Source organism: Halichoerus grypus, chromosome 7 (genome assembly GCF_964656455.1).
Source record: "Halichoerus grypus chromosome 7, mHalGry1.hap1.1, whole genome shotgun sequence".
NCBI lineage: Eukaryota > Metazoa > Chordata > Mammalia > Carnivora > Phocidae > Halichoerus > Halichoerus grypus.
In genome coordinates, this window is record NC_135718.1 from 113,298,186 (window position 1) to 113,324,600 (window position 26,415).

At 36.3% G+C, this 26,415-nt stretch overlaps 1 protein-coding gene across 1 annotated transcript in view; it reads right to left on the minus strand.

Moving 5' to 3' along the window:
* RGSL1 (regulator of G protein signaling like 1) overlaps positions 1-26,415 on the minus strand; it is a 69,875-nt gene that overhangs the window by 12,245 nt on the left and 31,215 nt on the right. Inside the window, exons 8-12 of the mRNA XM_036078641.2 lie at positions 16,827-16,932; positions 5,085-5,278; positions 3,674-3,791; positions 3,139-3,247; positions 808-937 (exon numbers count right to left, since the gene is read on the minus strand). Of these exons, the coding sequence (XP_035934534.2) occupies positions 808-937; positions 3,139-3,247; positions 3,674-3,791; positions 5,085-5,278; positions 16,827-16,932 (657 nt within the window). The remainder of the gene's footprint in view (positions 1-807; positions 938-3,138; positions 3,248-3,673; positions 3,792-5,084; positions 5,279-16,826; positions 16,933-26,415) is intronic.

Below are 26,415 nucleotides of genomic sequence, written 5' to 3' on the forward strand. Positions count from 1 at the left end.
CTAGAAATTGCTCCCCACCTATTTTGCCTGTCTAACTTGCTCATTCCAGAGGACAAATTTGTCATTTTCTAGAAGTCTTCCCTGATCCTCCTCCTTGACTAACTAGGGTCTCCCTACGATTATCATTGGGATTACTCACCACATAATAATAGCAATAACACTGGCTAACCCTTTTATAGTAATGGGTAAAGATACTTTGTATGTATTAACTCACTCAATCCTCACAACAATCTATGGGATAAGCACCATTATTATTACCACTCTGCAGATGAAAAAACTGAGGCACAGAATCACTTTCACAAGGTCCTTCAGTTAAAAAATGGCATATTCAAACCCAGGATATTTGGCTCCGAAATCTGTGGCTCTTACTTTCTGTCTTGCCCTCAAAATGTAAGTGCCATGAAGACCTATCCTATACTGCATGTTTACTACTGCATCCCCAGCACCTGGCAAAGTTCCTGCCATGTTGTGGATTCTCAAAAAGTGTGTTGAATGAATGAATGAACTAACAAATGAAGTAGTTGAATAAATCTATACTATGGACAACAGTTTAGTGAAATGTAAGATCTTGCTGCACTTTAGACTAATCATTTTTCACCCTTGCTGACTCTGTCAGCAGAAGCCCCTGGACTCACATTCTCTCTAAGCAGGCCTGAGCTTGGCTTTGCACCCAGGACCTAGAGCTCTTGCTAGACCCCAGGTTAACACAGGCATGACGCAAAGCAACAGCTCTGCAGCTTCTTACCTGGGCTAACCCCAGTGTCTGAAATGTCAACAGGGAAGACAGTAAATAGAGAAGTAACTTACTTTCCTTGTTATTTTGTAGTTCTAGGTGAAGATATTCTTCAAATTCCTGGCGCTTCCTGGGATCAGACACAAATCTGCGGTACTTGCAAAAGCTCTTAATAAAGCTAATCATTTTCATCCAGCCTCTTCCCTGGGAAAAGAGAGACGGGTATGCCACATTCATTAGTATAGCTGCTGTTCCCTGGAAGTCTACTATGTGCCAGAAACTTGACATTCATTATATTTAATCCTCACAACACCTCCTTTATGAGGAATAATCTTTAGCTCCAATTTAAAGGTGAGGAAAAACAGAGAATTGCAAACCTTCTCCAAATTAAGTGCCTAGTGGGCAGAAGATTCTGGCTTTACCCAGGCACGGGGCCATTGGCAATGCTCCTTCGACTACAGTCTTTCAGCAGTAAGATTTGAGATGCCATGATTAGGAGAGAGAGGGTGAGTGCTAAAAATAGGAAGAAACAGGGGTCGGAGATAAGCATAACTCACAAGAAGGGAATAATGGCTCAGGCAAATTTGAAATGTTGAAGAAATAAGGAAATGAATAAAATCATTTCTAATCATTAAAAAGAGAAAGTATAATTACATGCACATACACACCACACACACACAAATGCGTTTTATAAGTTCCTTGTCTGTTTCTTAATACCCAGTGACCATTCTGTAATTCATTTACCCCTTGGACAAATCGATATTCGGAGTCAGAAAGAATCTTATTGATCAACTAGTTGTTTCATTCTACAAAGAGGGATCTTCAATGTAAGCATGGCTTTAGAGGGCCAGTAGTGAAATACAAAAATCACTGGATTTGGGATAAGAAACTTGGGAGTCTGGAGTCTAGATTTTCTCTAATTGTGTAATTTGGGCCAATGTACTTAATCTGTGTCTCAGTGTCTCCATGCGTAAGAGAGAAACAATAGCCTTCAGGGTTGCGTGAGGATTAGCGATTATATATGTAAACTCCAATGTAGTGCTCGGTACAAAGTAGGCACAAGTACGTGACAGTTTATTTTTATCTTTTCTTATCTAAGAGCAACTGGAAGACGTGAAATTAAAACGAAGTCGTTCTGGGTGCAATATTCTTCTTAATGTCCTACATCAGCATTCACGGTACCCTGACATAGAGCTGACTCATGCATGGAGGGAAAAAAGAAGAGAAAGCAAGGAGTAGACATTTTCATATGGGCATAGTCCATTTCTGTTTTCAGAAACATCTTAGCATGATTTTTGGAGTCAGAGCTGGGCTCAAATTTTTCTGATACTAACCAACTCTACAACACATCGGGCAAGTGATTATTTAAAAGGAACATGTATTTTTTTTTCTCAAATCATATGAAGAGACTTTCCTGAGTAACATTCCTGTCTGGGGGGAGCATGTGTCTTACTGGACAGGCGTCTGAAGTGCACTGGAATTTACTGATGAAACTTCTTTGTAAAGACGATATTTAATTATTGCCATTTTCTTACAAAACTATATTTTGGAAAATTGTATACTGTCATTTAAAATGCTTTTGTGTAAACTGGAAAAAAATCCTGTCTCTTCCCCCCCTCCTTTTTTTTTTTTTTTTTACTGCTGGCATGGAGAAAGAATGAGCTAAATAACTGATGAGTTTGGAAGAAGAAAATGGACATGTTCTGCTCTCAACCCTCTGCATTCTCTGTTTGCAGGATTCCTGTGCTTAGGCCTGCCCTTTGTCATTCAATAAGGGGTTCACCCAGGAGGCCTAAGTTGTTCCGTTACACCAGCGGCTGCACATGTGACTGAGTTTAATTTGGCTGCAGAGAGGATTATTAAACCCATCTGGCTTTAAGGCCAACCCATGTGCTTCAAACTAGTTTTTTTTTAAAGATTTTATTTATTTATTTGAGAGGGAGAGAATGAGAGAGAGCACATGAGACGGGGGAGGGTCAGAGGGAGAAGCAGACTCCCTGCCGAGCAGGGAGCCCGATGTGGGATTCGATCCAGGGACTCCAGGATCATGACCTGAGCCGAAGGCAGTCGCTTAACCAACTGAGCCACCCAGGCGCCCTTCAAACTAGTTTTTAACGGTAAAAAAACCTGACATTTCGATCTCCATGTATCTGACCGCTGTGTCTATCACACAATTGGTTCTAGTAACAGAGTGAAGGCAAGGATTTTTCCTTAAATTCCCACTGTAACAATTTCGCTGAGCCTCAGGGTCCTCCTTTGTAAAACATGAATTAAGAAACATAACCAAAGAGTAGTTGTTTGGGTGAATAAATAAACTAACAGGGAAACTCTTTGCATGGTTGACAATGCCCAAGCAGTGCTTTCCTTGTCCCCAGTGTCTTGTCTTCACTGTCTTCCTCACTGACCTGGGATTCCTGTAGGTGAGCTGCGGTTTTTGAGGGCTTCTTAGCAGTTTGTACTTCAATATGCCCTTCCTGAGGATAAGGTGGGAACAGCTCTTGGTAATCTTTAAACCTGCCAGAAGGAGACCAAGAACATCAAGAAGGCAAACACCTGGTACATAAAAGGTAACAAGGCAAACCTATCTCAGCTTTTGGAGGAAGGCCAAGTGGGAACTGGGGAATGGTAAGACGCTCACAAATACTCTTCTTACCATTTCAATCCTTTGCTAATGTCAGCCTATCAATACTGTATTGTTCCACTGTTCAGGTAAATGAACTGAAGTGTGTATGTGCATGCACGCACGCACACACACATGCATGCACACACATGTGCACAGGTAGGTAGGTAGAGGATTCAAGATAAATTTGATTTTTCTCTTGTAGGGAAGCTCTGGAAGTGAACTATAAGAATAAATTTGAGACTCCTTGAGTACTATGGCTTTCAGAAGCCAATGAGCAGCTCCAGAAAGAATTATCGCCTTCACTGAGCAATACTTACCACTTTTCTTCCAGAGATTTCATGACAAAGCTCTGTAGCATTAACAGTGTGGTTGTGCTGACATGACGCATTTGAGAGATTTCTTTGATAATAGGGGCATCACACTGCAGTATCTCTTCTAAAAAATGCAAGAGAAAGAAAAAAGTCATCATCTCCTTGTCTACTTTTTCTGAGGTAGCAGGTGTGTTTTTCATCTTGGAGACTCAGTCCCTTATCCTTAATCTGGTTAGACTCTGAGCTCTCCAAAATTTGTTTGAAAATCTCAAAAGCATAATTGTAGAGCAAATACAGTCCTGGTTTACTTCCATTCAAATTTCAAAAATGAGTGCTTAAGGGGAAGGAAATATTTAAAAGACTCATTTCTGCAGCTAGCTTAAAGTGTTTGGTTTAGGAAGAGAGCAGAAGAGTAAAGGATTAAAGTTAAACTGCTGGGGCAGATGGGGAGGGAATCCAAGATTACAAATAAGTATCATGAGGGCAATATGCTCCAGGTGTTCAGAGACTATTGTGTTCATTAATAAGACTTGAAAACTTATCAAGGACAAGATCTGCAAACTCTTCTTTGTCTTATTCCTGAGAATCAACAAGTAAATATTTCTTACAAGTAAACATTTGCCAGTTTTACCTCTTTTTTTACTTTCATAAAATTTATAGCCTTATCTTGGTTATCACAAGTAAATACACACACACACCCACACCCATTTGTTCATTTGTGCCAAAATAAAAGACTTTATCTTCATTGCTTCGCTATAGATTTGTTTACTTCGAGGATGGGATTATGCTCACCTCCCTTTTTTCCCTCTAGAATAAGAGGTCAACACTTTACTTGCAACTTCTGTTTCTGGCCAAGATGAATTTACGTGGGTCAGATTGCCCTCCCTCCACAGGCAAGTAAACAAAATTTATTAAACAAAGATTTTCAGGGAGACAGTTCTTCCCAGGACAACTCTCTCTATAACCCATAATAGGTGAATACTCCAACTTTATATACAGCTAACTCTTGCTTTTGTATCTAAATTACTGTCTAGTTGATTTAAGGGTCAAATAACTTGAGTTTGAATTCAAGATTTCTGTGTTTCATCGTCCTCATTAGTAAAATGGAGGTATTCATTCCTATCTTATAGAGATGAAATAAAATCCTATTTTCAGTGCTGAATAGAGTTAAATGAGAGGATATATTTCACATTTAAGTACAAGTGTCTTGTGCTTGACTTATCATAGTAGTATTTACTTTAGATTTATTATTGTTGCTCTCTCCTTTTATTGTCCCTCTTAATCTTTGTCTCAGTACTGCCCATGTGGCCACTGCTCTGTTCTGCTCTTTCAGGGGGCTCACATGAGGCAGGTTCTCTGCCAAACTCTTCTCCTAAGATACTAAAGGGAGAAGGGAGCAGGGGAAGAGGATGCATACCAGCAGAGGCTTTGCCATGGAAGAAAGTCTTGATTATATTTTCAAAGAGAGACTTGTACATTTTTTCGTTTGTCTCAATACTGATCTTATGTATGGCTACCAGGAATTGCAAGGGGCTTTCAGCCTTCCGTTCTTTGAGGAACTCTCTGAAGAACTCCAAGTGGTGTGTATTTAGGAGGACTTCTGTTAAGTTTCTGGAAAACAAGAAAGCATCATTGGTGAAGAGAAAAGGATGGTGACCCCAGACTTTAGCCATGTGTGAAAAGTGGAGTGAATAAATTGGTTACTATGCCTATTTCCTTGGAGATAAATGTAAACTTTTATATATCTACCCTAAGCGTGGTCCAATCATTTGACAACCCCAAAACAAGAGGAGGAGATAATGTCTTTTTTTTCCCAAGGAAACCCTCTTTTTACATTGTCAATTCAAAGCAACCTCTAACTGGCACTCATTTCAGTGAGGCAGAGCATGAGTGATCAGTTGTTATTGATCAATATTTCTAAATTTCTTTTGCTGACTTATTCTTTCACATTTTCTTAAATATAGGTGCTCCTAATGTTTTATCCTCAATCTTCTTTACTTTTGCTTTATGATTTTTTTTCCCCTGGGTAATGTCTGCATCCTCTGGGGTTTCAGTTTTCACTGATATGAGGAAATGGTTTCATTTCATTTTGATTTTCATTGATAGCCTATCTCTAGTTCTCACGACCTCCATTTCAAAATTTCAACTGTCCATTCAACTTCATCTTTGTCATAGTTATTATTTAAACCTCTATACACACATCCACATGTTGTCCAACTTATTCTTCCTCCTTTATATACTTATTTCATTAAGTATGATGTTAGCTGTAAGTTTTTTTAATAGATGACCTCTATTTGAATAAGATGGTATACTTCCATTTTAATTTTATTGAGAATTTTTATCATGAATGGGTGATGGATTTTGTAAAATGCTTTTCATTCACCAATTGGGATAATCATGTGGAGTTTTCTGCCTTATTTTATTAATATGGCATATTGTATTAATTGACTTTTGGATGTTAGAGCAACTGTGCATTCCTGGGATAAATCCCATTTGGTTATTCTGTATAATATTTTCTATATCTTTCTGGATTTGGTTTGCTAATATTTTGTTGAGGATTTTTATATCTAGATTTGAGAGGGAAATTGGTCTGTAACTTTCATTTCTTATGATATCTTTGTTTGACTTTGGGATCAGGATAATACTTTTTTGACCTCATAGAATAATTTAGCAAGTGTTCCTTTTCCTCTCTTTTCTCAAAGAGTTCATGGACTATTATTGGTATTATTTGTCCTTTAACTATTGCATAGATTTCTCCAATGAAGCCATCTGTATCTAGACTTTCCTCTGTGAGACTATTTTAAGTTACTAATTTAATTTCTTCTTTTGTTACAGATTTATTCACATTTTCTGCTTCTTGAGTCAGTTTCAGAAATTTGGTTATTTCTAGAAACTTACTAATTTCATCTAAGTTGTCTAATTTGTTCCTTGCATTTCTTCAAAAATCTAATTAATTTCTGTAGAGTCAGTGATTATGTTCTCTTTCAGTTCAGATTTTGGTGATCTGTGTCATCTCATTTTTCCCCCTTGACCAGTATAGCTAATGGTTCATCTTTTTTTTTTTTTTTATCTTTACAAAAAACCTACTTGTGCCTTGATTTTTTCTATTTTTTTTTTTTTTTTGGTCTAGATTTTGTTGACTTCCACTATATTTATTATTTACTTCCTTCTACTTTCATTGAGTTTAGTTTGAATATATCATTCCAACTTTGGTCTCCATTATTTCTGATGTGAAGTAAACTTTAATCTTTTTGTAGTTCCCTTGAATATAAGTCAATTTTCTCTTGTAGCATTTAAGATTTTTCTCTTTGTCTTTCAACATTTTGACTATGATGTGTCTAGATGTGGATCCTTTGAGTTTTTCCTACTTGGGGTTCATGAAGCTTTTTGTATGTCTTAATTAGGGCTTTAATAAAATTTGGAAAATATTCAACCTTTATATATTCAAAAAATTTTCTGCCCCTCTCTTTCCTCTCTTTCTGGGATTTCCATTATTTGCATGTTGGTGTGCTTACTGGAGTCTCTCAAGTCTCTGAGGTTCTGTTTATGTTTCTTTATTCTTTTTTTTTCTTCAGACTGGATAATGTTTATTGAGCTATTTTCAAGTTCACTGCTTCTTCTGCCAAATCTGCTGTTGATTCTCTCTAGTGAGTTTTTCATTTCAGTTATTGTACTTCTCAACTCCACATTTTTATTTGGTTCTATTTTACAATTTCTATCTTATTAATATTTTCTATTTGATGAGTCATTGTCCTAAGACTTTCCTTTAATTTTTTAAACATGGTTTCCTTTGTTTCATGAAGCAATTTGCCTAGAAGACTTTGGTAAGTCCGATATCTAAATCACCTCAGAGACAGCTTCTGTTGACTGCTTTTTTCCTTCTGTGTATGAACGATACTTTTCTGTATGTTTTTTCTTGGGAGGTGGGGGGTATGTCTCATAATTTTTTGTTGTTGTTCTTTAAAACTGATGTTTTAGATAAAATAATTTACAGAGTTCTGAATTTTTTTTTGAAAAGTTTGTCCAGTTTTATTACTGCTTTAATGGGGAGACAATTTGTGACGTTCTTACTTCACCATTCCAGAAGTCTGATTCTTCCTCTTCAGTCATTTTAAAATCTGTATCTTCTCTTCCATTTCTACTCCTACTGTTTAATTAAAACTTTTAATATCACTTGTCTAAACAGCTGCAGTGACCTTCTGACTATTATTTCTGTCTTCAGTCTCTGATTCTCAGACTCCTTATATATCATTACTATTTCTGCCAGGGTAATGTTTTTAAAATCCATATAACAGTTATTTCTGGTACTCTTGTTGCAACAAATGCCAAGGAATTCTCATTTCCAGTTAAGCAATACAAATTCCTTAATAATTCATTTAAAATCTTCTTTCTATTATTTGGTCTCAATCTGGCTTTCTAATCTTATGCTTTATGTCCCTTCACCTCATGCATTCTATGCTTTAACACCACTGGACTATTTTTAAGTTTTTAAGTATTTTTATATTTGTGAGTTTATATGTTGGTGTCATTTCTTTAGCTTGGAAGGTTTAGCCCTACCCCCAAAATACTCTCATTTCTTTGCACATGCACATGAATTTGTAAATGTAGTTTGGGGCCTCTTCTGACTCTAACTTTTCCTAGTCCTCACTCAGAATTTCCTTCTCTTTCCTATACTCTTATAGTAATTAGCCAATATTTTATTATAACATTATAAAGTCAGCCTTGTATTTTATTTAGTTCTGTATTAGATTAAAGGCAAGGACTATATTTCATTTTTTGTAACATTAGTGTCTGGGACACAGTATATGATCAATGACTGTTTATTATATTGAATGAGGGCTAGGGACAAAATTTAAGAGAATTGCAACTGTGGTATCCCTGAGCCATTCTCTTTTGGTCTTAACTGAAGATATGAAACTGAACTATATGACTTCTGTGATATTTATACTCAACTAAATTGGAAAATAAGTATTTCTGTAGACATAATGGAGAGTGGTGAGTGGTACAAATTGGAACAGCAAAAGGAATAAATGATTGATGCTCAGAGAATAATTTCAGTTCCCCGAAGGGAAGGGAGGTCTATCTAGTGTATTTAGAAGAGACAGAGGACTTACCACTCTCAATGAATGTTATCAGTAACTGAAAGCATACTTCAGAAAGCTTTCTCTGTGCAAAATATTCTCCCAGTGACTTTGACTACCAAATTTGTATGTGTTACTATATCTTTATCTTCTTTAAGGACTTTTCATATACCTAGTAATTAATAGGTAATTACTGAATAAAAAAATGAATTATTGAATGGATGACATGGCCTACAAGAAAATCATAGTCAAGTTGAGAAGATGCAAAACATACTTAAAAAATAAAGAGCAGTAAAAAGTAGTACATGTTAAGTGTTTGTGTTGTATTTCAGACATTTAGCATTCAGAGAAGAGGAAATCATAGCATACATATAATTGAAAAAGTTTTAATGTAGAGGTGGCACTTATGCTAAGGTAAGTAGAAAGAAAGGTGAGTGGACACCTCTGAAAGAAATGGCCACAGAGTTTTTTCCTGGCAGTAAAACCTTAATGAGATTGACTCTAGGACTGATTATAAGGGGGAGAGACATGAAGTAAGGAACCATTTAGGAGGCTACTACAGTAGTACACAATCCAGAAAAACAAATAGCAGGGATATATGTATAAAGATGTTTATTGTGGTACTGTTTATGGCCATGAAAAATTAAAAATAATGTAACGTCCATTAAAAAGTCCGTAAAAGGGCACCTGGGTGACTCAGTCAGTTAAGTGTCTGACTCTTGATTTCAGCTCAAGTCATGATCTCAGGGTCATGGGATCCACCCCTGTGTCAGGCTCCTTGCTCAGTGGGGAGTCTGCTGGAGATTCTCTCTCTTCCTCTCCCTCTGCCCCTCCCCCCACTCCGTGCTCATCTTTTCTCTCTCTTAAAGAAATAAATAAATCTTTTTTGTTAAAGTCCATAAAAATGTCCATAAAAAAACTTGCTAGGGATGCCTGGGTGGCTCAGTCGGTTAAGCATTTGCTTTTGGCTCAGGTCATGATCCCAGGGTCCTAGGATTGAGTCCCACATCAGGCTTCTTGCTAAGCAGGGAGCCTGCTTCTCCCTCTGCCTGCTACTCCCTCTGCTTGTGCTCTCTCTCTTTCTCTGACAAATAAATAAATAAAATCTTAAAAAAAAAAAAAAACACAAACATGCTACATCTATACCATGAAAGGAGGTAGAACTCTACATACTGATATGAAACGATGTCCATGATAGTTTTTTTAGGTTAAAAAATGTTATTGTATAATATCTATTGCATGGTGTCAATTTTAGAAACAAATAATGGGTTTAAAATACAAAGTGTGTGTGGGGAGGAGTTAAGATGGCAGAGTAGTAGGGGGACCCTAAGCTTTTCTTGTCCCTTGAACACAGCTAGATAGTTATCAAATCATTGTGAACACCCAAGAAATCAATTGGAGGTTTGAGAGAACAAAAACTGCAAGTCTACAAGTAGAAAAGCAGCCTTATTTGGAAGGTAGGAGGTGAAGAGAGTTGACTTGTGGGAGATACAGCTGTGGATACATCGGCAGGGAGGGAGCCTGCTTATGGAGTCTACCACAAAGTATTATAAGGAGCAGAGTGCAAAATCTGAACTTTTAGAAGTCTGCTACTGTGAGGGATGTGCCTGGCTTAAAGGTACTCAGGTGGCAAAGTGGGGCAGAATCTGAGGAGTCACAGCATGGTCTCAGGATCCCCTGGGTTGCAAGAAGAATGGGTGGCACTAACCTGCTGACTGTTCCCAGGCATAGTAGGGGGTAAAGCCTGCTGAGAGCTGTGGGTCTTGGTGCTGGCTTTTGCTCTGTTTTGCCATAAACTTCAAACTACTACACAGTCCTGCTATGCACGGTCATGTTACTGCTTTCCTGGGACTCCCTGGCAAAGGGCAAAAGTGCAGCGAGACCCTCCCCCAGAGGAGCAGCATGGATCTGTGTTGCAGGAGTCCCTAAAATTTGGAGTTTTGAAACTCAGCCATGTGACTGAGATAAAAAAGCTTGGACACAGACAGGGTGAATTCAGGGTTCAGATGGAAACTGGGGATACAAGTGAGGTGACTGATTGCTCTTCTGTGAGGGCTCACTGAAGAGTGGGGGCCATGAACTTTCAACTCCAGGGCTAGAGAGCAGGGTGCTGCCATATTCATCCCATCCATAAGTGCTGAAAGCTTTCAGGGAGCAAAACAGCACCATCTAGTGGAAGCTGGAGCTGCTTACAGCAAACCCCGCCCCCTGTGCCCTGGAGGTGCATTTCCACTGAAACAAGTCAGCCAGAGAATCAGGGCCCAGACCCTTTACCCAGAAGACCAGCACAAACAACTGCTTGCACCAAGTCTACTGATCATAGAGTGCTTTTTCATTTTTCTTATTTTTTTCAATTCCTCTTGTTAATTTTTTATTATTTTTTAAAAAATTTTATTTATACATATTACATATATATTTTTTTCTTTTTTTGGTTTATTTTCAGGGTTTTTTCCCTTTGTTTTTGAAAAATTTTCTTTTTTTTAATTTTGGGATCTACATTCTTTTAACAGGCTGACCAAAACACACCAAGGATCTAGGGGTTTTGTTTGTTTGTTTTTGGGGTTTTTTTTCATTGTTTTTGTTTGTTTGTTTTTATTTTTTCTTTCTTCTTTTCTTTCCTGAACAAAATGACAAGATGGAGAAATTTACCCCAAAAGAAAGATCAGGAAGTAGAACTCACAGCCAGGGATTTAATCAATACACATATAAATAAGATATCTGAACTAGAATTTAAAACAACAATTACAAGGATACTAGCTGGACTTGAAAAAAGCATAGAAGACACTAGAGAATCCCAGAGATAAAAGAACTAAAATCTAGTCAGGCTGAAATTAAAAATACTATAACCAAGATGTAATCCCAAATGGAGGCCATAAAAATGAGGATGGATGAAGCAGAGAAGCAATTCAGTGATACAGAAGATAAAATTATGGAAAATAATGAAGCTGAAAAGAAGAGGGAAAGAAAGGTAATGGACCAACGAAGGTAGACTTAGGGAACTCAGCAACTTGTTAAAACATAATAACATTCATATCATAGGAGTCCCAGAAGATGAAGAGAGAGAAAAAGGGGCAGAAGGTTTATTCAAACAAATTATAGCTGAAAAATTCCCTAATCTGGGGAAGGACACAGACCCCAAAATGCCCATTAAATTCAACAAAAGCCGACCATTGTCAAGGCATATTATAGTCAAATTCACAAAATACACAGACAAGAAAAGAATCCTGAAAGCAGGATGGGGGGAGAAAGGTCCTAAACCTGTAAGGGAGACAGATCAGGTTTGCAGATATCTGTCCACAAGAATGTAGCAGGCCAGAAGAGAGTGGCAGGAAATATTTAACTTGCTGAATGGGAAAAATATGCAGTCAAGAATTTTTTATCCAGAAAGGCTGTCATTCAGAATAGATGGAGAGATAAAGAGTTTCCCAAACAAAAACTAAAGGAGTTTGTGACCACTAAACCAGCCCTGCAAGGAATTTTAAGGGGGACTCTTTAGGGGAGACAAAAAGAGCAAAAGCAATAAAGACTAGTAAGGACCAGAGAATATCACTAGAAACACCAGATCTACAGGTAACACAGTGGCAATAAAGTCATATCTCTCAATAATCACTCTGAATGTAAATGTATTAGCTGCACCAATAAAAAGACATAGGATATCAGAATGGATAAAAACCAAGATCCCTCTTTATGATGCCTACAAGAGACTAATTTTAGGCCTAAAAACACCTGCAGATTGAAAGTGAGGGGATAGAGAGCCAACTATGATGCTAATGGATGACAAAAGAAAGCCAGAATAGCCATACTTATATCAGACAAACTAGATTTTAAAACAAAGACTGTAACAAGAGATGAAGAAGGGCATTATATCATAATTAAGGGATCTATCCATCAAGAAGATCCATCAAGGGCGCCTGGGTGGCTCAGTTGGTTAAGCGACTGCCTTCGGCTCAGGTCATGATCCTGGAGTCCCTGGATCGAGTCCCGCATCGGGCTCCCTGCTTGGCAGGGAGCCTGCTTCTCCCTCTGACCCTCCCCCCTCTCATGTGCTCTCTCTCTCTCTCATTCTCTCTGTCTCAAATAAATAAATAAAATCTTTAATAAAAAAAAAAAAAAAAAGAAGATCCATCAAGAAGATCCCAAATTGGGAGCACACAAATATATAAATCAATTAATAATAAACATAAAGAAACCCATTGATAATAATACAATAATAGTAGGGGACTTTAACACCCCACTTACAACAATAGACAGGTCATCTATGCAGAAAATCAACAAGGAAACAATGGCTTTGAATGACACACTGGATCAGATGGACTTAACAAATATATTCAGAACATTTCATCCTAAAGCAGCAGGATACACATTCTTTTTGAGCGCACATGGAACACTCTCCAGAATAGATCACATACTGGGTCACAAATCAACCCTCAACAAGAACAAAAAGACTGAGATCATACCATGCATATTTTCAGACGACAATGCTGTGAAACTTGAAGTCAACCACAAGAAAAAATTTGGAAAGACCTCAAATACATGGAGGTTAAAGAACATCCTACTAAAGAATGAATGGGTTAACCAAGACATTAAAGGAGAAATAAAAAAAAAATACATGGAAGCAAATGAAAATGAAAACACAACAGTCCAAAACCTTTGGGATGCAGCAAAGGCAGTCCTAAGAGGGAAGTATATTGCAATACGGGCCTATGTCAAGAAGGAAGAAGTCTCAAATGCACATCCTAACCTTACACCTAAAGGAGTTAGAAAAGGGACAACAAATAAAGCCTAAAACCCAGAACAAGGGAAATAATGATTAGAACAGAAATAAACAATATAGAAACAAACAAACAAAAACCTAGTAGAATGGATTAACAAAACTAAGACCTGGCTCTTCAAAAGAATTAGTAAAATTGATAAACTCCTAGCCAGACCTGTAAAAAAAAAAAAAAAAAGAGAGAGAGAGAGAAAGGACCCAAATAGAGATCACAACCAACGCCACAGAAATATAAAAAATTATAAGAGAATACTATGAAAAATTATATGCCAACAAACTGGGCAACTTGGAAGAAATGGACAAATTCTTAGAAATCGACAAACTACCAAAACGGAAACAGGAAGAAATAGAAAATTTGAACAGATCTATAACCAGCAAAGAAATTGAATCAGTAATCAAAAATCTCCTAATAAACAAAAGTCCTGGGACAGATGGATTCCCAGGGGAATTTATTTGTTTGTTTGTTTGTTTATTTTGGGGAATTAATTTAAAGAAGAGTTAATACCTATTCTTCTCAAACTGTCCCAAAAAAACAAAAATGTAAGAAAAACTTCCAAACTCATTCTATGAAGCCAGCATTACCTTGATTCCAGAACCAGACAAGGACCCCACTAAAAAGGAGAATTACAGGCCAATATCCCTGATGAACATGGATGTAAAAATATCACCAAAAATAGCAGCAAATCTAACTCAACAGTATGTTAAAATAATTATTCACCCTGATCAAATGGGATTTATCCCTGGGCTGCAGGGGTGGTTCAATATTCACAAATCAATGAATGTGATACACCACATTAATAAAAGAAAGGATAAGAACCATATGATACTGTCAATAGATTCAGAAAAAGCATTTGACAAAATACAGCATCCATTTAAAGCCCTCAAGAAAGTAGGAATGGGGGAACATAATGCAACATCATAAGGCCATATGTGAAAGAACCATAGCTAATATAATTCTCTATGGGGAAAAACTGAGAGACTTTCGTCTATGGTCAGGAACAAGACAAGGATGTCCACTCTCACCATTACTATTTAACAGTACTGGAAGTCTTAGTCTCAGCAATCAGACAACAAGAAGAAATAAAAGGCATCCAAATTGGTAAGGAAGAAGTAAAACTGTCACTATTTATAGATGACATCATACTCTATGTAGAAAACCCAAAAGACTCCACCAAAAAAATTGCTAGAACTAATACATGAATTCAGCAAAGTTGCAGGATATAAAATCAATGTGCAGAAATCTGTTGCATTTCTGTACATCAGTAATGAAGCAGCAAAAAAAGAAATCAAGGAATTGATACCATTTGCAATTGCACCAAGAACAATAAGATACCTAGGAATAAACCTAACTAAAGAGGTAAAAGACCTATACTCTGAAAACTATAGATCGCTTATGAAAGAAATTGAAGAGGACACAAAGAAATGGAAAAGCATTCCATGCTCATGGATTGGAAGAACAAACATTGTTAAAATGTCTTTACTACCCAAAGCAATCTATACATTTAATGCAATCCTTATCAAAATACCACCAACATTTTTCACAGAGTTAGAACAAGCAATCCTAAAATTTGTATGGAACCACAAAAGACCCCAAATAGCAAAAGCAATTCTGAAAAAGAAAAACAAAACTAGGGGCATCATGATTCCAGATTTCAAGCTATATTATAAAGCTGTAGTCATCAAGACAGTATGGTACTGGCACAAAAACAGACACATAGATCAATGGAACAGAATAGAGAGCCCAGAAATGGACCCTCGACTCTATGGTTAACTAATATTCAACAAAGCAGGAAAGAATATCCAATGGGGAAAAAAGACAGTCTCTTCAATAATGGTGTTGGGAAAACTGGACAGCAACATGCAGAAGAATGAAACTGGACCACTTCCTTATACCATACACAAAGATAAATTTAAAATGGATGAAAGATCTAAATGTGAAACAGGAATCCATCAAAATCCTAGAGAACACAGGCAGTAACCTTTTTGATCTCAGCCATAGCAACTTCTTAGTAGACATGTTGCCAGAAGCAAGGGAAACAAAACCAAAAATGAACTATTGGGACTTTGTCAATATAAAAAACTGGACAGCAAAGGAAACAATCAACAAAACTAAAAGTCAGCCTATGGAATGGGAGAAGATATTTGCAAATGTCATATCTGATAAAGGGTTAGTATCCAAAATCTATAAAGAACTTACCAAACTCAACACCCACCCCCCCAAAAAATAATCTAGTTAAGAAATGGGCAGAAGACATGAATAGACACTTTTCCAAAGAAGACATCCAACGGCTAACAGACAAATGAAAAGATGCTCAACATCACTCATCATCAGGGAAATACAAATCCAAACCATGATGAGATACCACCTCACACCTGTCAGAATGGCTAAAATTAACAACACAAGAAACAACAGGTGTTGGTGAGGATGCAGAGAAAGGGGAACCCTCTTGCACCGTTGGTGGGAATGCAAACTGGTGCAGCCACTCTGGAGAACAGTATGGAGGTTCCTCAAAAACTTAAAAATAGAACTACCCTATGATCCAGCAATTGTAGTACTAGGTATTTACACAAAGGATAGAAAAATACAGATTCAAACCGGTACATGCACCCTGATATTTATAGCAGCATTATCAGCAATAGCTAAACTATGGAGAGAGCCCAAATGTCCATCAACTGATGAATGGATAAAGATGTGGTGCATATATACATATACAGTGGATTATTACTCAGCCATCAAAAAAAAAAAAAAAAGAAGAAGAAATTTTGCCATTTGCAATGACATGGACGGAGCTAGAATGTATTATGCTAAGTGAAATAAGTCAGTCAGAGAAAGTCAAATACCATATGATCTCACTCATATATGGAATTTAAAAAGAAAACATGAACATAGGGGAAGGTGGAAAAGAAAAAAGGAGAAAAGGAAACAAACCATAAGAGACTCTTAATGATAGAGAAAAAACTGAGGGTTGATGGAGGGAGGTGGGTGGGGGATGGGCCAGATGGATGATGGGTATTAAAGAGGGCACTTATGATGAGCACTGGGTGTTGTATGTAAGTGATGAATCACTGAATTCTGCTCCAGAAACCAATATTGCCCTGTATGTTTACTAACTAAAATAAAAAATTTTAAAAATAAATACATAAATAAATAAATAATAAATTACAAAGTGTGTCTTGCATATGTGTATGATATATGGAAAGAAGTAAAAAATCCATATACAAGAAGATAAATTCAGAATTAAACATGTTGAGATTAAAGAGAGCTTGTGTCTGAAAAATATTGCTTTAACTAGATCCTATGTCTTACCTGGGTCTTAATGAGGGCTTCCTTGCACCAGTCTTTCTTAGGAAGGACATTTTCCTATGTGAGGGTGAAAACACCTTTGGTTCTCTGACAATTTCCACTGCAAAATCTAATGAAAAATCACAAATTTAGGTAACACCGTATTATAAAGAACATTTTAGAGAACAAGAAGGGACAAATTAAAAAGGATATTTATCAGACATTGAGTACATGTGGAAAAACCACAGTCCCCACAACTGCCAGCATCTCAGGACATTACTGCTGAAAAGAGACTTGGGGATGATCTTTACCCCTGACTTCAGTCCAGATTGTTTTCTAGGTCTGTTGGCCATTAGGCCAAGAACCCACCTTCCTCAGAAGACTCCTAAGACCAAGTCCATTGTATTTATTTTCATTTTAACACCAAATGTTATCTATCCTTCCCCTAATCAGCCATTTTGACTAGACCATACTCCACAAGACATTCAGTCTGCCTTGACACCTCTGTTATCCCATCCTATGCCCTTTCACTTGCTTTCTGGAACTCCTGCTCTGTAATCAGCAAACTGTCACAGAATCTTGAGCTCTTTGTTAAGTGTTTCCTCTATCTTCTTGCTTTAACTGAAATCATTCTCTTTCCTGAGAACACTGTTTCCACTGCAAGCTTCTTAAAAGGTATTCTATCACACCATACACAATTTAGAGTGGGTGTCTGGTTCCCTATTGCCATATAAAAACCATTATTTCAAAAAGTATATTAAAACATTACTACTGAAGAATAATAGATTCCAAGGATCTCAGTATCTTAGGAAAGCCCTTTGAGGTGAGTATTGTAGAAGAAAATATAGACTATCAACTCATTAAGGGCAAGGATGATATATTACTTATTTCACCCCCACAAATTAGAACATGTCCTAGTTATGTAGTCAATGCTTTAAAATGTTTATTAAATAGAATATATTCCCACAGAAAATTTTTGTATGGTTTGGTAATACTAGCAGTGATAGCATAGAAAAAAGATAGAAAGCAATAGAAGTATATACTGGTTCTAAATAAATGCAATTGAATAGGTGAAAAAAATAAAATCCAGACTATGGAAGACTAGATATAAAAAAAATCCACACAAAAGAAACCTGAAAACCTCCTGATACAAATACTTATAAATGCTGGATAAAAAAATAACACATTTTTAAACTCATATATAAGCTTGTAGAAAATTACAACAAAACAAAATAAAAACAGAAATTAGAAACAAAAGAGGATGTTAGAAACCAGAAAGTTAAGCTGACACCCTAGAGGTATTTGCAGTATTAAAACCACAATAGGTCAGAAGACAAAACCATTGGCCTTTAGAAAATGAACAAAAAAAAAACCCTGGCACTGCTTTTCTTCTCAAGACATTTATCAATTATGACAGGTGCTACTGAAAAATTTAACAAGGCTTTTGACAGAGTCTCAGGGTAGAAGAAGGCAAAATTGCAAACCAGCAAAGGAAAAGGGGCTCTGATAAGTATCCCAGTCTTTCAGTTGTGATCCCAAGAAGTAAGGGAAACCAGAAATAGCTCATCCATCAAAAGGAATAAAAGCCAGCTTTGAACCAACTCAGTCCCTAAATGGATTAAGGTTATTTGGATGCTACTAGTTTAGTGTATGTCAGATGTTAGATAAAATCCTCTCTAGAGGAAAATAACATTACCCAGAGACTCAAGTTATCTCTAGAAAATTTTTTTAGCCAAATATGTTCACAAATAAAGCAGGAATAACAAGGTATTTAAAAAGACCTGACCAAAAACCAAGGGGAAAAAAATTGATAGTTGAAATCAATATAGAAAATCCAAATATGGATTTTAAAATTACTATTATTAATATAGTTCAAGGAATTAAAAGGAGTAAAATATCAACATAGACTAAGTATTATACAAAGAAAAAATTCTGAAAATAAAATTTTAATGACTGAAATTAAGAAAATTAATAATTAGTAAATTGGCTTAGTGACAAATTATACACAACAAAGTGAGAATTACTGAACTAGGAGTTAGATCAAAAGAAAATATGCAGATTGAAACATATGGAGAAAAATATGGAAAATAAAGAAAAAAATCATATAAGACATAAGCAATATAATGTCAAAAATATGTGTAGTAAGATTATCAGAAAGAGGGAAGAAATAAAATGGAGCAGGACACATATTTGAAGAGATAATAACTGAAAATTTTCTAAAACTGACAAATGACATCAAATCAGAAATGCAAGAAGTCCTGAAACCACAAGTAGTATAAATACTTAGATATATCTTAGCAAAATTGCATGAAAGTAAAAACAAAGAGAAAATGGGTGGGGGGTGGACAGTGAATAAAATAAATATTTCCTTCTACTAAACAATGCCAGTGAAGACTTCAGGCTGACTCCTCAAAATGAACTAAGGAAGACAAGAGATAGTAAAATGATATCTTCAAAGTGTTAAAAGAAAATAATTCCAACAAGAATTCTACAGCCAAAGACTGTATTCTTAGCAAATAAAACCAAAATAAAGATAATTTTAAAATTCACACTAAAGGAAATGCCAAAAGGTGTTCTTAGAGGCAATTTAGAGGAGTAGGAAATGATGAAAAAGAAAGAAAAAGTGAATATGTGAGTAAGCCTAACTGAATATTGATTTATAAAACAGTAATATATATGCAATAAAAGTAGTAACTTACATTAAACTTTAATATGTCAAGGATGCATTTTGAAATCTATACGGTAACCAGTAAGAGAAGAAAACATGTAAAAACAACACATTAACAGAAAGAATATATAGAATTATTAACCAAAAAAAAAAAAAAAAATTGTAATCTTAAAGAAAGCCAAAAGGAGAGAAAAGAGAACATAGAACAGAAGGGACAAATAGAAAACAGTAAGGTAACATTTAAAACCTAATACATGAGAAGTTACACTGAATCTGATCAGACTAAATAATTAGAAGGCAATTCTCAAATTGGATTTAACAAAAATGCAAATACCAAAAAAAAGAGAGATTCTGCTTAGAAGAGGCTCACCTTAGATACAAAAGAAAGAGATATTAAAAAATAAAAGTATGGAAAAGGATGTAACAAGCAAACACTAGCCAGACAGAAAGGTGATGAGTATTAGATATAATTAGATATCTAATTAGATTAGATAATATTAGACAAAGTAAACAATAAAGAAGCATTATTAGAAATAATGAATTGCTCTACCAGAAAGCTATAATGATTCCAACTTTGCTTGTATCTAGAGGTGTAGCCTCAAATAATATAAAGGAAAAACTGCAAGTTGTTTTTTTTTAAAAGAATTATTTATTTATTTTAGGGAGAGAGAAAGAGAGAGAGTGAGTGTGGGGAGGGGCAGAGGGAAAGAGAATCCCAAGCAGACTCCTCGCTGAATGTGGAGCCCAGTGGGGCTCAATCTCATGACCTTGAGATCATGACCTGAGCTGAAATGAAGAGTTGGATGCTTAACTGACTGGGCTACCCAGGGGCCCCAAAACTGCAAGTCTTAAAAAAAGAAGGAAAAATCCAGAGTGGAGATTTAAAAATTTCTCTTTCAATAATGGATACAAATGTAAACTAAAACTAGCATCAGAAATATAGAAAATCTGGGGCCTGGGTGGCTCAGTTGGTTAAGCATCTGCCTTTGGCTCAGGTCATGATCCCAGGGTCCTGAGATTGAGCCCTGCATTGGGCTCCCTGCTCAGCAGGGAGCCTGCTTCTCCCTCTCCTTCTGCCCCTCCCCTCCACTCATGATCTCTCCCTCTCAAATAAATAAATAAATAGAATCTTAAAAAAAAAGATATAGAAAATCTGAACATACTTAGTCAAATACATCTACTTGCATATACAGAACACTATCCAACATTATATGCCTTATAGATAATTAATTGTAATAAAAGGGTATCATAAACAACAAAATATTTGAAATTTCAAATGAAATCAACAAATTTGTAGAAAATACAAAATATTAAAATGACACAAGAAGAAATAGAAAGTCTGAAAAGTCCCATATATTTTAAAGAAATTAAGTTTGTAATTAAACCTCTCCCTGAGATTGAGACAAGTGTGCTTGCCAACACCATTTCTATCTAAAAGGGTAATGGAGGACCTAGTAAGACCAATGAGGTAATGAAAAGAAGTCAAAGGTACAAATATTTTAGCACAATAAATAAAACTCTTTATTGGCAGATGGCACAATTGTGTGTATAAAAATCAAACAAATTTATAGACAAATTTTTAGAATTTATAATTCAATAAAGCAGTAGAACACAAGACCAATATGTGAAAATCAACATATTTCTATATGCCAGACACAATTTAAAAATGAAACTTTAAAAATTATACCATTTACAAGTGTATCAGAAAACATCAAAGACCTAAAAACAAATGTAATGGAAGCTATAAAATATTACATGGAAAAACATAAAACATTATTTTTTTAATTTTAAATATTTTATTTATTTATTTGTCAGAGAGAGAGAGAACAAGCAGGGAGAGCAGCAGGCAGAGCAGGCAGAGGGAGAAACAGGCTCCCTGCAAAGAGCCTGATGTGGAACTCGATCCCAGGACCTGGGATCATGACCTGAGCTGAAGGCAGATGCTTAACCCACTGAGCCACCCAGGTATCCCCATAAAACATTATTGAAAGAAATTAAAGAAAACGTAAATAAGTGGAGAAATACACTAAATTCGTGGATTAAAAAGTACAACAGGGAATGACATCACAGAAAATGATAAGTAGGGAGCTCTAGGGACCCATCTTCCATAAAAGCAACTAGAGATGTGGCAAAATGGTCATAATCAGGGTTTTACAGAACTCTGGACCTGGTCAAGAACTTATAAGAACCAGGGGAAGGCTTAGTGAAGAAAGAAGAGGCTGAAGTCTGCTAAGAAAGTGTTGTGGCATTTTAAGCTGTCCACCTACCATTCCCCCATCCCATATCAGTGGTGGCCATATGACAGCAGCCTACATTTCAATGCAGGTTGCTATTGCCAGAGATAGCAATATGGATCTAATTTTCAAATAATGTGTTTGTCTTTTTTGAAATAAAGTTGTCTCTTGGCTCCCTGAAGGACTGGCATAAGGACTAGCCTTTGTTTTTCCCTATTTAGAGTATTTTCAGGGCTGAGAGGCATCTCATGTGACATTTGTTGAAAGCATTTATAGGCACAAGTACGGGCTACAGTAGTCTGGGCCTACAGTTGGGACATCAGACAACACAAAGTTGGGGAAAGGTGAGGTTGTAAAAGTAGATACATGGAAGCTCCCACATCTACTGGGGAGTCAAGAAAGCTATTCACATGCCCAAAACTGGATGTGTGCTCAGAAAAGTCAGGAGAAGATCCAAAACTTTCACCTCTGGCTGAACTTCAGGGTCCAGGCAAATGGAAAATGAAGGCTAAGGCAGAGTTGTAAATAGCTTGATTGAGCATTGAAAGAGTATTCCAACACATAGCCAATCTGCAAAGACCAGTAGAGTAATTTTTCCTTTTGTTTTATTTGTTTCCTTTTCTTTTTTCTTTCTTTCTCACATTTAAGGAAACTCTCAAAACACTGGTTGGCCACAAGCTAGCAGAACATGAACTTCAGTGGTCACACATAACAAAGAATACAGACTTTACAAAAATAGTCGAGAAATTTCACCAAAGAAAAAAACAACACCCACAAAAGCAGCTGTAGCAAACTTGAAGGAGAGGGGAGAATCTGATTTTCATAGTTGCCACATTATAATGTCCAAAATGTCCAGTCTTCAACAGAAAAACTATAAGGCATATAAAAAAAACATGTATGGCCCATTCACAGAAAAAAAGAAATCAATAGAAAGTGTCCATGAGAAGTCCAGTCATTGTACTTACTAGATAAAAACTTTAAATCAACTGTCTTAAATATGCTCAAAGAGCTAAAGGAAGTCAAGAGAATGGTGTCTCACCAAATAGAGTATCAATAAAAAGATAGAAATGGCAAAAAGAAATAAAATAGCAATTCTGTAGCTGAAAAGTACAATTTTGAGCTAAATGAAATAAAAAACATCACATGCCAAAACGTATGGGATGTAGCAAAGCATTGCTCAAAGAGAAATTTATTCTTGTAAATGCAGATATTGAAGAAAAAAGATACCAAATCAGTAAATGAAACTTAACATCTCTAGTAACTAGATCAAGAATAGCAAGCGAAACCCAAAGTTAGCAGAAAAACAGAATAATGAAGATCAGAATGGAAGTAAGCAAAATAGGGAATAGAAAACCAATAAAGAAAGTCAACAAAACCAACAGCTTTTTCTTTGAAAAGATAAAAAAAAACTGATAAATATTTAGTTAGACCGAACAAGAAATAAAAGACTCAAACTACTAAAATCAGAAATGAAAGTAGAGACATTACTACCAACCTTACAGAAATAAAAAGAGAATATTATAAACAACTGTATGCCAATAAATTAGATAATCTAGATAAATGGAAAAATTCTAAGAAATGTACAACTATCAAACAGACTTAAGAAGAAATAAAAAACGTGAACATACTATAACAAGAGACTGAATCAGTAATGACAAACCTCTCAACAAAGCAAAAACAAGGACCACATGGCTTCACTGGTGAATTCTGTAGTATAACATTTAAAGAGTTAAGACTGTAGATCTTAACATTAAAGGCAATGCAAAGAAGCTTATGGTTAAAAACATGAGTATCTCTATGGAGTAAAGCTACTTGGAGTAAAGAAACAATTGGATTTAACTGGATTATAATTAAGAGATTCTGTTTGTTAGAGATACCATTGAAAGAGAGAATATTATCCTTATAAGACATGTGACTGATAGGTGACTCATGTATAAGATATATAAATAACCCATACAAATCAATAAAAAAAAGATAGAAACCAAATAGAAAAGTAGGCAAGAGACTCAAATAAGAATGTGACGGACACACACACACACACACATACACACACCATATCCAACTAAATATTAAACAAATATAAAGCATTCAGTATTATTACCCAATAGGGAAATAGATGTCAAAACAACAAATGAGACATCACCACATATGCACAAGAATAGCTAAGAATAAAAATTTGGTACATCATATATTGGTGAAGTTGTGGAGCAACTGGAATTCTCATACCTTGTTGATAAGACCATAAACATGTACAAACACTTTGCAAAAGTATTGGGAACTATTTACCAAAGTTGAATATATGTATATCTTATGACCCAGAAATTCTAGGTACATATTCAACAGAAATGTGTTCATATGTGCGTCAAATAATATGCACAAAGATGTTCATAAGAGCATTAAAAACTGAAAACTCAAATATTCATCACTTTTGAATGAATTAAAAATGGTATATTCATATATTAGAACACTCTATAGCATGCATTCTCAAAGGACAATATTGTTTCCAATAGATGAAAATTAGTTTTTTAGGGTCAGAAAAGTCTTACTCTTTTATATACCACAGATATATAGTATATCTGTGGCATTAAAATTCATGTCTAAAGAGGCTCCTTGGGGGGGAAATAATGAAAAAAAATTGAAGTGAGGGTTATGCAACTGCTCTGCATTACTAAAAATAAGTCAACAATGGCTGCATTCAACATGATTGAACTCACAAACATAATGCTGAATTAAAGAAGCCAGTCATAGGAGTACATACTGCATGACTTAATTTCTATAAATATTTTAAAAATTATGTAAATTTAAAAAACCAGATAAAACTAAATTACCATTACCTTTGGGAAATAGGAAGGGATTAAAAATTGGGAGGTAACATAAAGGTGACCTTTGTTCAAAAGGGCAGTTGATGATCAAACATATTCTTCCTTTTCCTATTCTTCACAATTATTAGTAATTATTAGGAAAGAGGCAAATAAGGGCTAAGAAGAGAGAAAAGAACAGAGGCTGGGTAATTTGAAGTAGAAATTTTTTAATACCATATTGGGAAAAATTAAAAAAAGCCATGATGCTTTGGCTCTTGATTCCCTTCTGTCAGGGAGAACAGAACTGAGATATTGGAGTGGGAGCATGCTAAATGCATCAGGTCACAAGATCATATTAAGAGATTATTAAGCTATGCACAGAATAAAGTTATATAAACTATGTACATAGGAGCAGAGCCTGGAGAAACAATCAGAGTAGACAGAAGTTCTCCCTGTGACTATACTGATTTAACCATGCTCGTTAATATATCCTAAGCTTCTTCTGGGTCAAGAATACAGCAGTAGATGCTGTAGTATGCAGCTCAGATCCCACCCCATCCCATCTGAGTTGAAGCATTCCTTCTCCTAACCTGCTCTAAATTTTGCCTGGTGATGGTGCACAGTTGAGGCCCTCAGCTGAAAGAGGAGCTGCTCAACCCAGGGAAGTGAGCCTTTCATAGGAGCAGTGAACCTAGCCAACATGTATTGGCAGAAGCTAGGAGACAATGTATGGAAATACTGCTGAGGGTGCTGGCTCAAAGGGGACAGAATATAAACTTGGTTAAGGGAGAGTTGATTAATATGGGATCGTTCTCCTAGGATATAGGATTTAAGAGCCTAGTAGGGATCCTGGGAAGCAGTGCAACACTGCTAGGCTGACTCTTAGAAGTTTGGAGAAAGCAATGGCTCATAATAAGTAGAAATTCTAGTGGCCAAAACAAAGAGGTGAGGAAGACATCAAATGGCTCATAGAACTGAGACTGCTACAGAAGATAAATTACATAAGACTAAAAAACCCACCAGCCAACAATGTGCCACAGAAGGCTCAATCCTTTCACTAAAGCCAAAGAGTGGGGGGCAGGAGGAAGGAGGGGGAAGCATTGATGAGAGCAGCATTAGCCATCCACTGAGGAGCTTCTTGGTGACTTTCTGTGATGACAAAACATCCATTTTGAGTAGCTGCTTAGGCATTTTTCAGTGTGACAATTCTGCTCACACCCAGAGTATGGACATTTAGATAAGGACCCAAGCTTAGGATTTTCACCCCAAGTTCCCACTTTGCTTTTCCTGGGGTATCTTTAAAAATGGCCATTCAGAGTTGGGTCCATGAAAAATTAGTGACAGCTGCTCCAACCTCCTTATAAGTAATAGGTGTTTGCTACCCTGCTTGTGCTCTCTCTCTTGCTCACTGGTGACCTGGGATGTAGGAATGCTTTTCCTTTCTCTCATTGCACCCCATTTTGGGACTTGAAAGTAATAAATTTTGTGACTTTACTTTTTCTGTGTGAGTGTATTGAAACTGTATTTTCAATCAAAATGGCCCTAGGGTTTTCTCTTCCCTACAGTGGGAGCTCAGATGCCAAGGGAATTACCTGCCAACCCTGTGGGGGTGGCTTGTGCTTTCTCACTCAGCAAGTCATAGTCTGCATATTCTTAACGCACCAACTCTGGGTTTTCCAACAACACACTTTTCTCTGTAGGTCAGGGCTAACTATTACTAAATTGAGGTCTCTGATAGTAATGGAAATCAAATCCCAAAATCATAGAGGTGAGGTGGAGGCACTTTACTGCCAGAAGTAAGGAAGATGCTACTATCATAATGAACAATCAATTGGCAATAGAACAACAGGGTGGTAGCTAGGACCACCTGACCCTCAGAAAGCTGTGGGTATGGTTAATAGAACATGGTG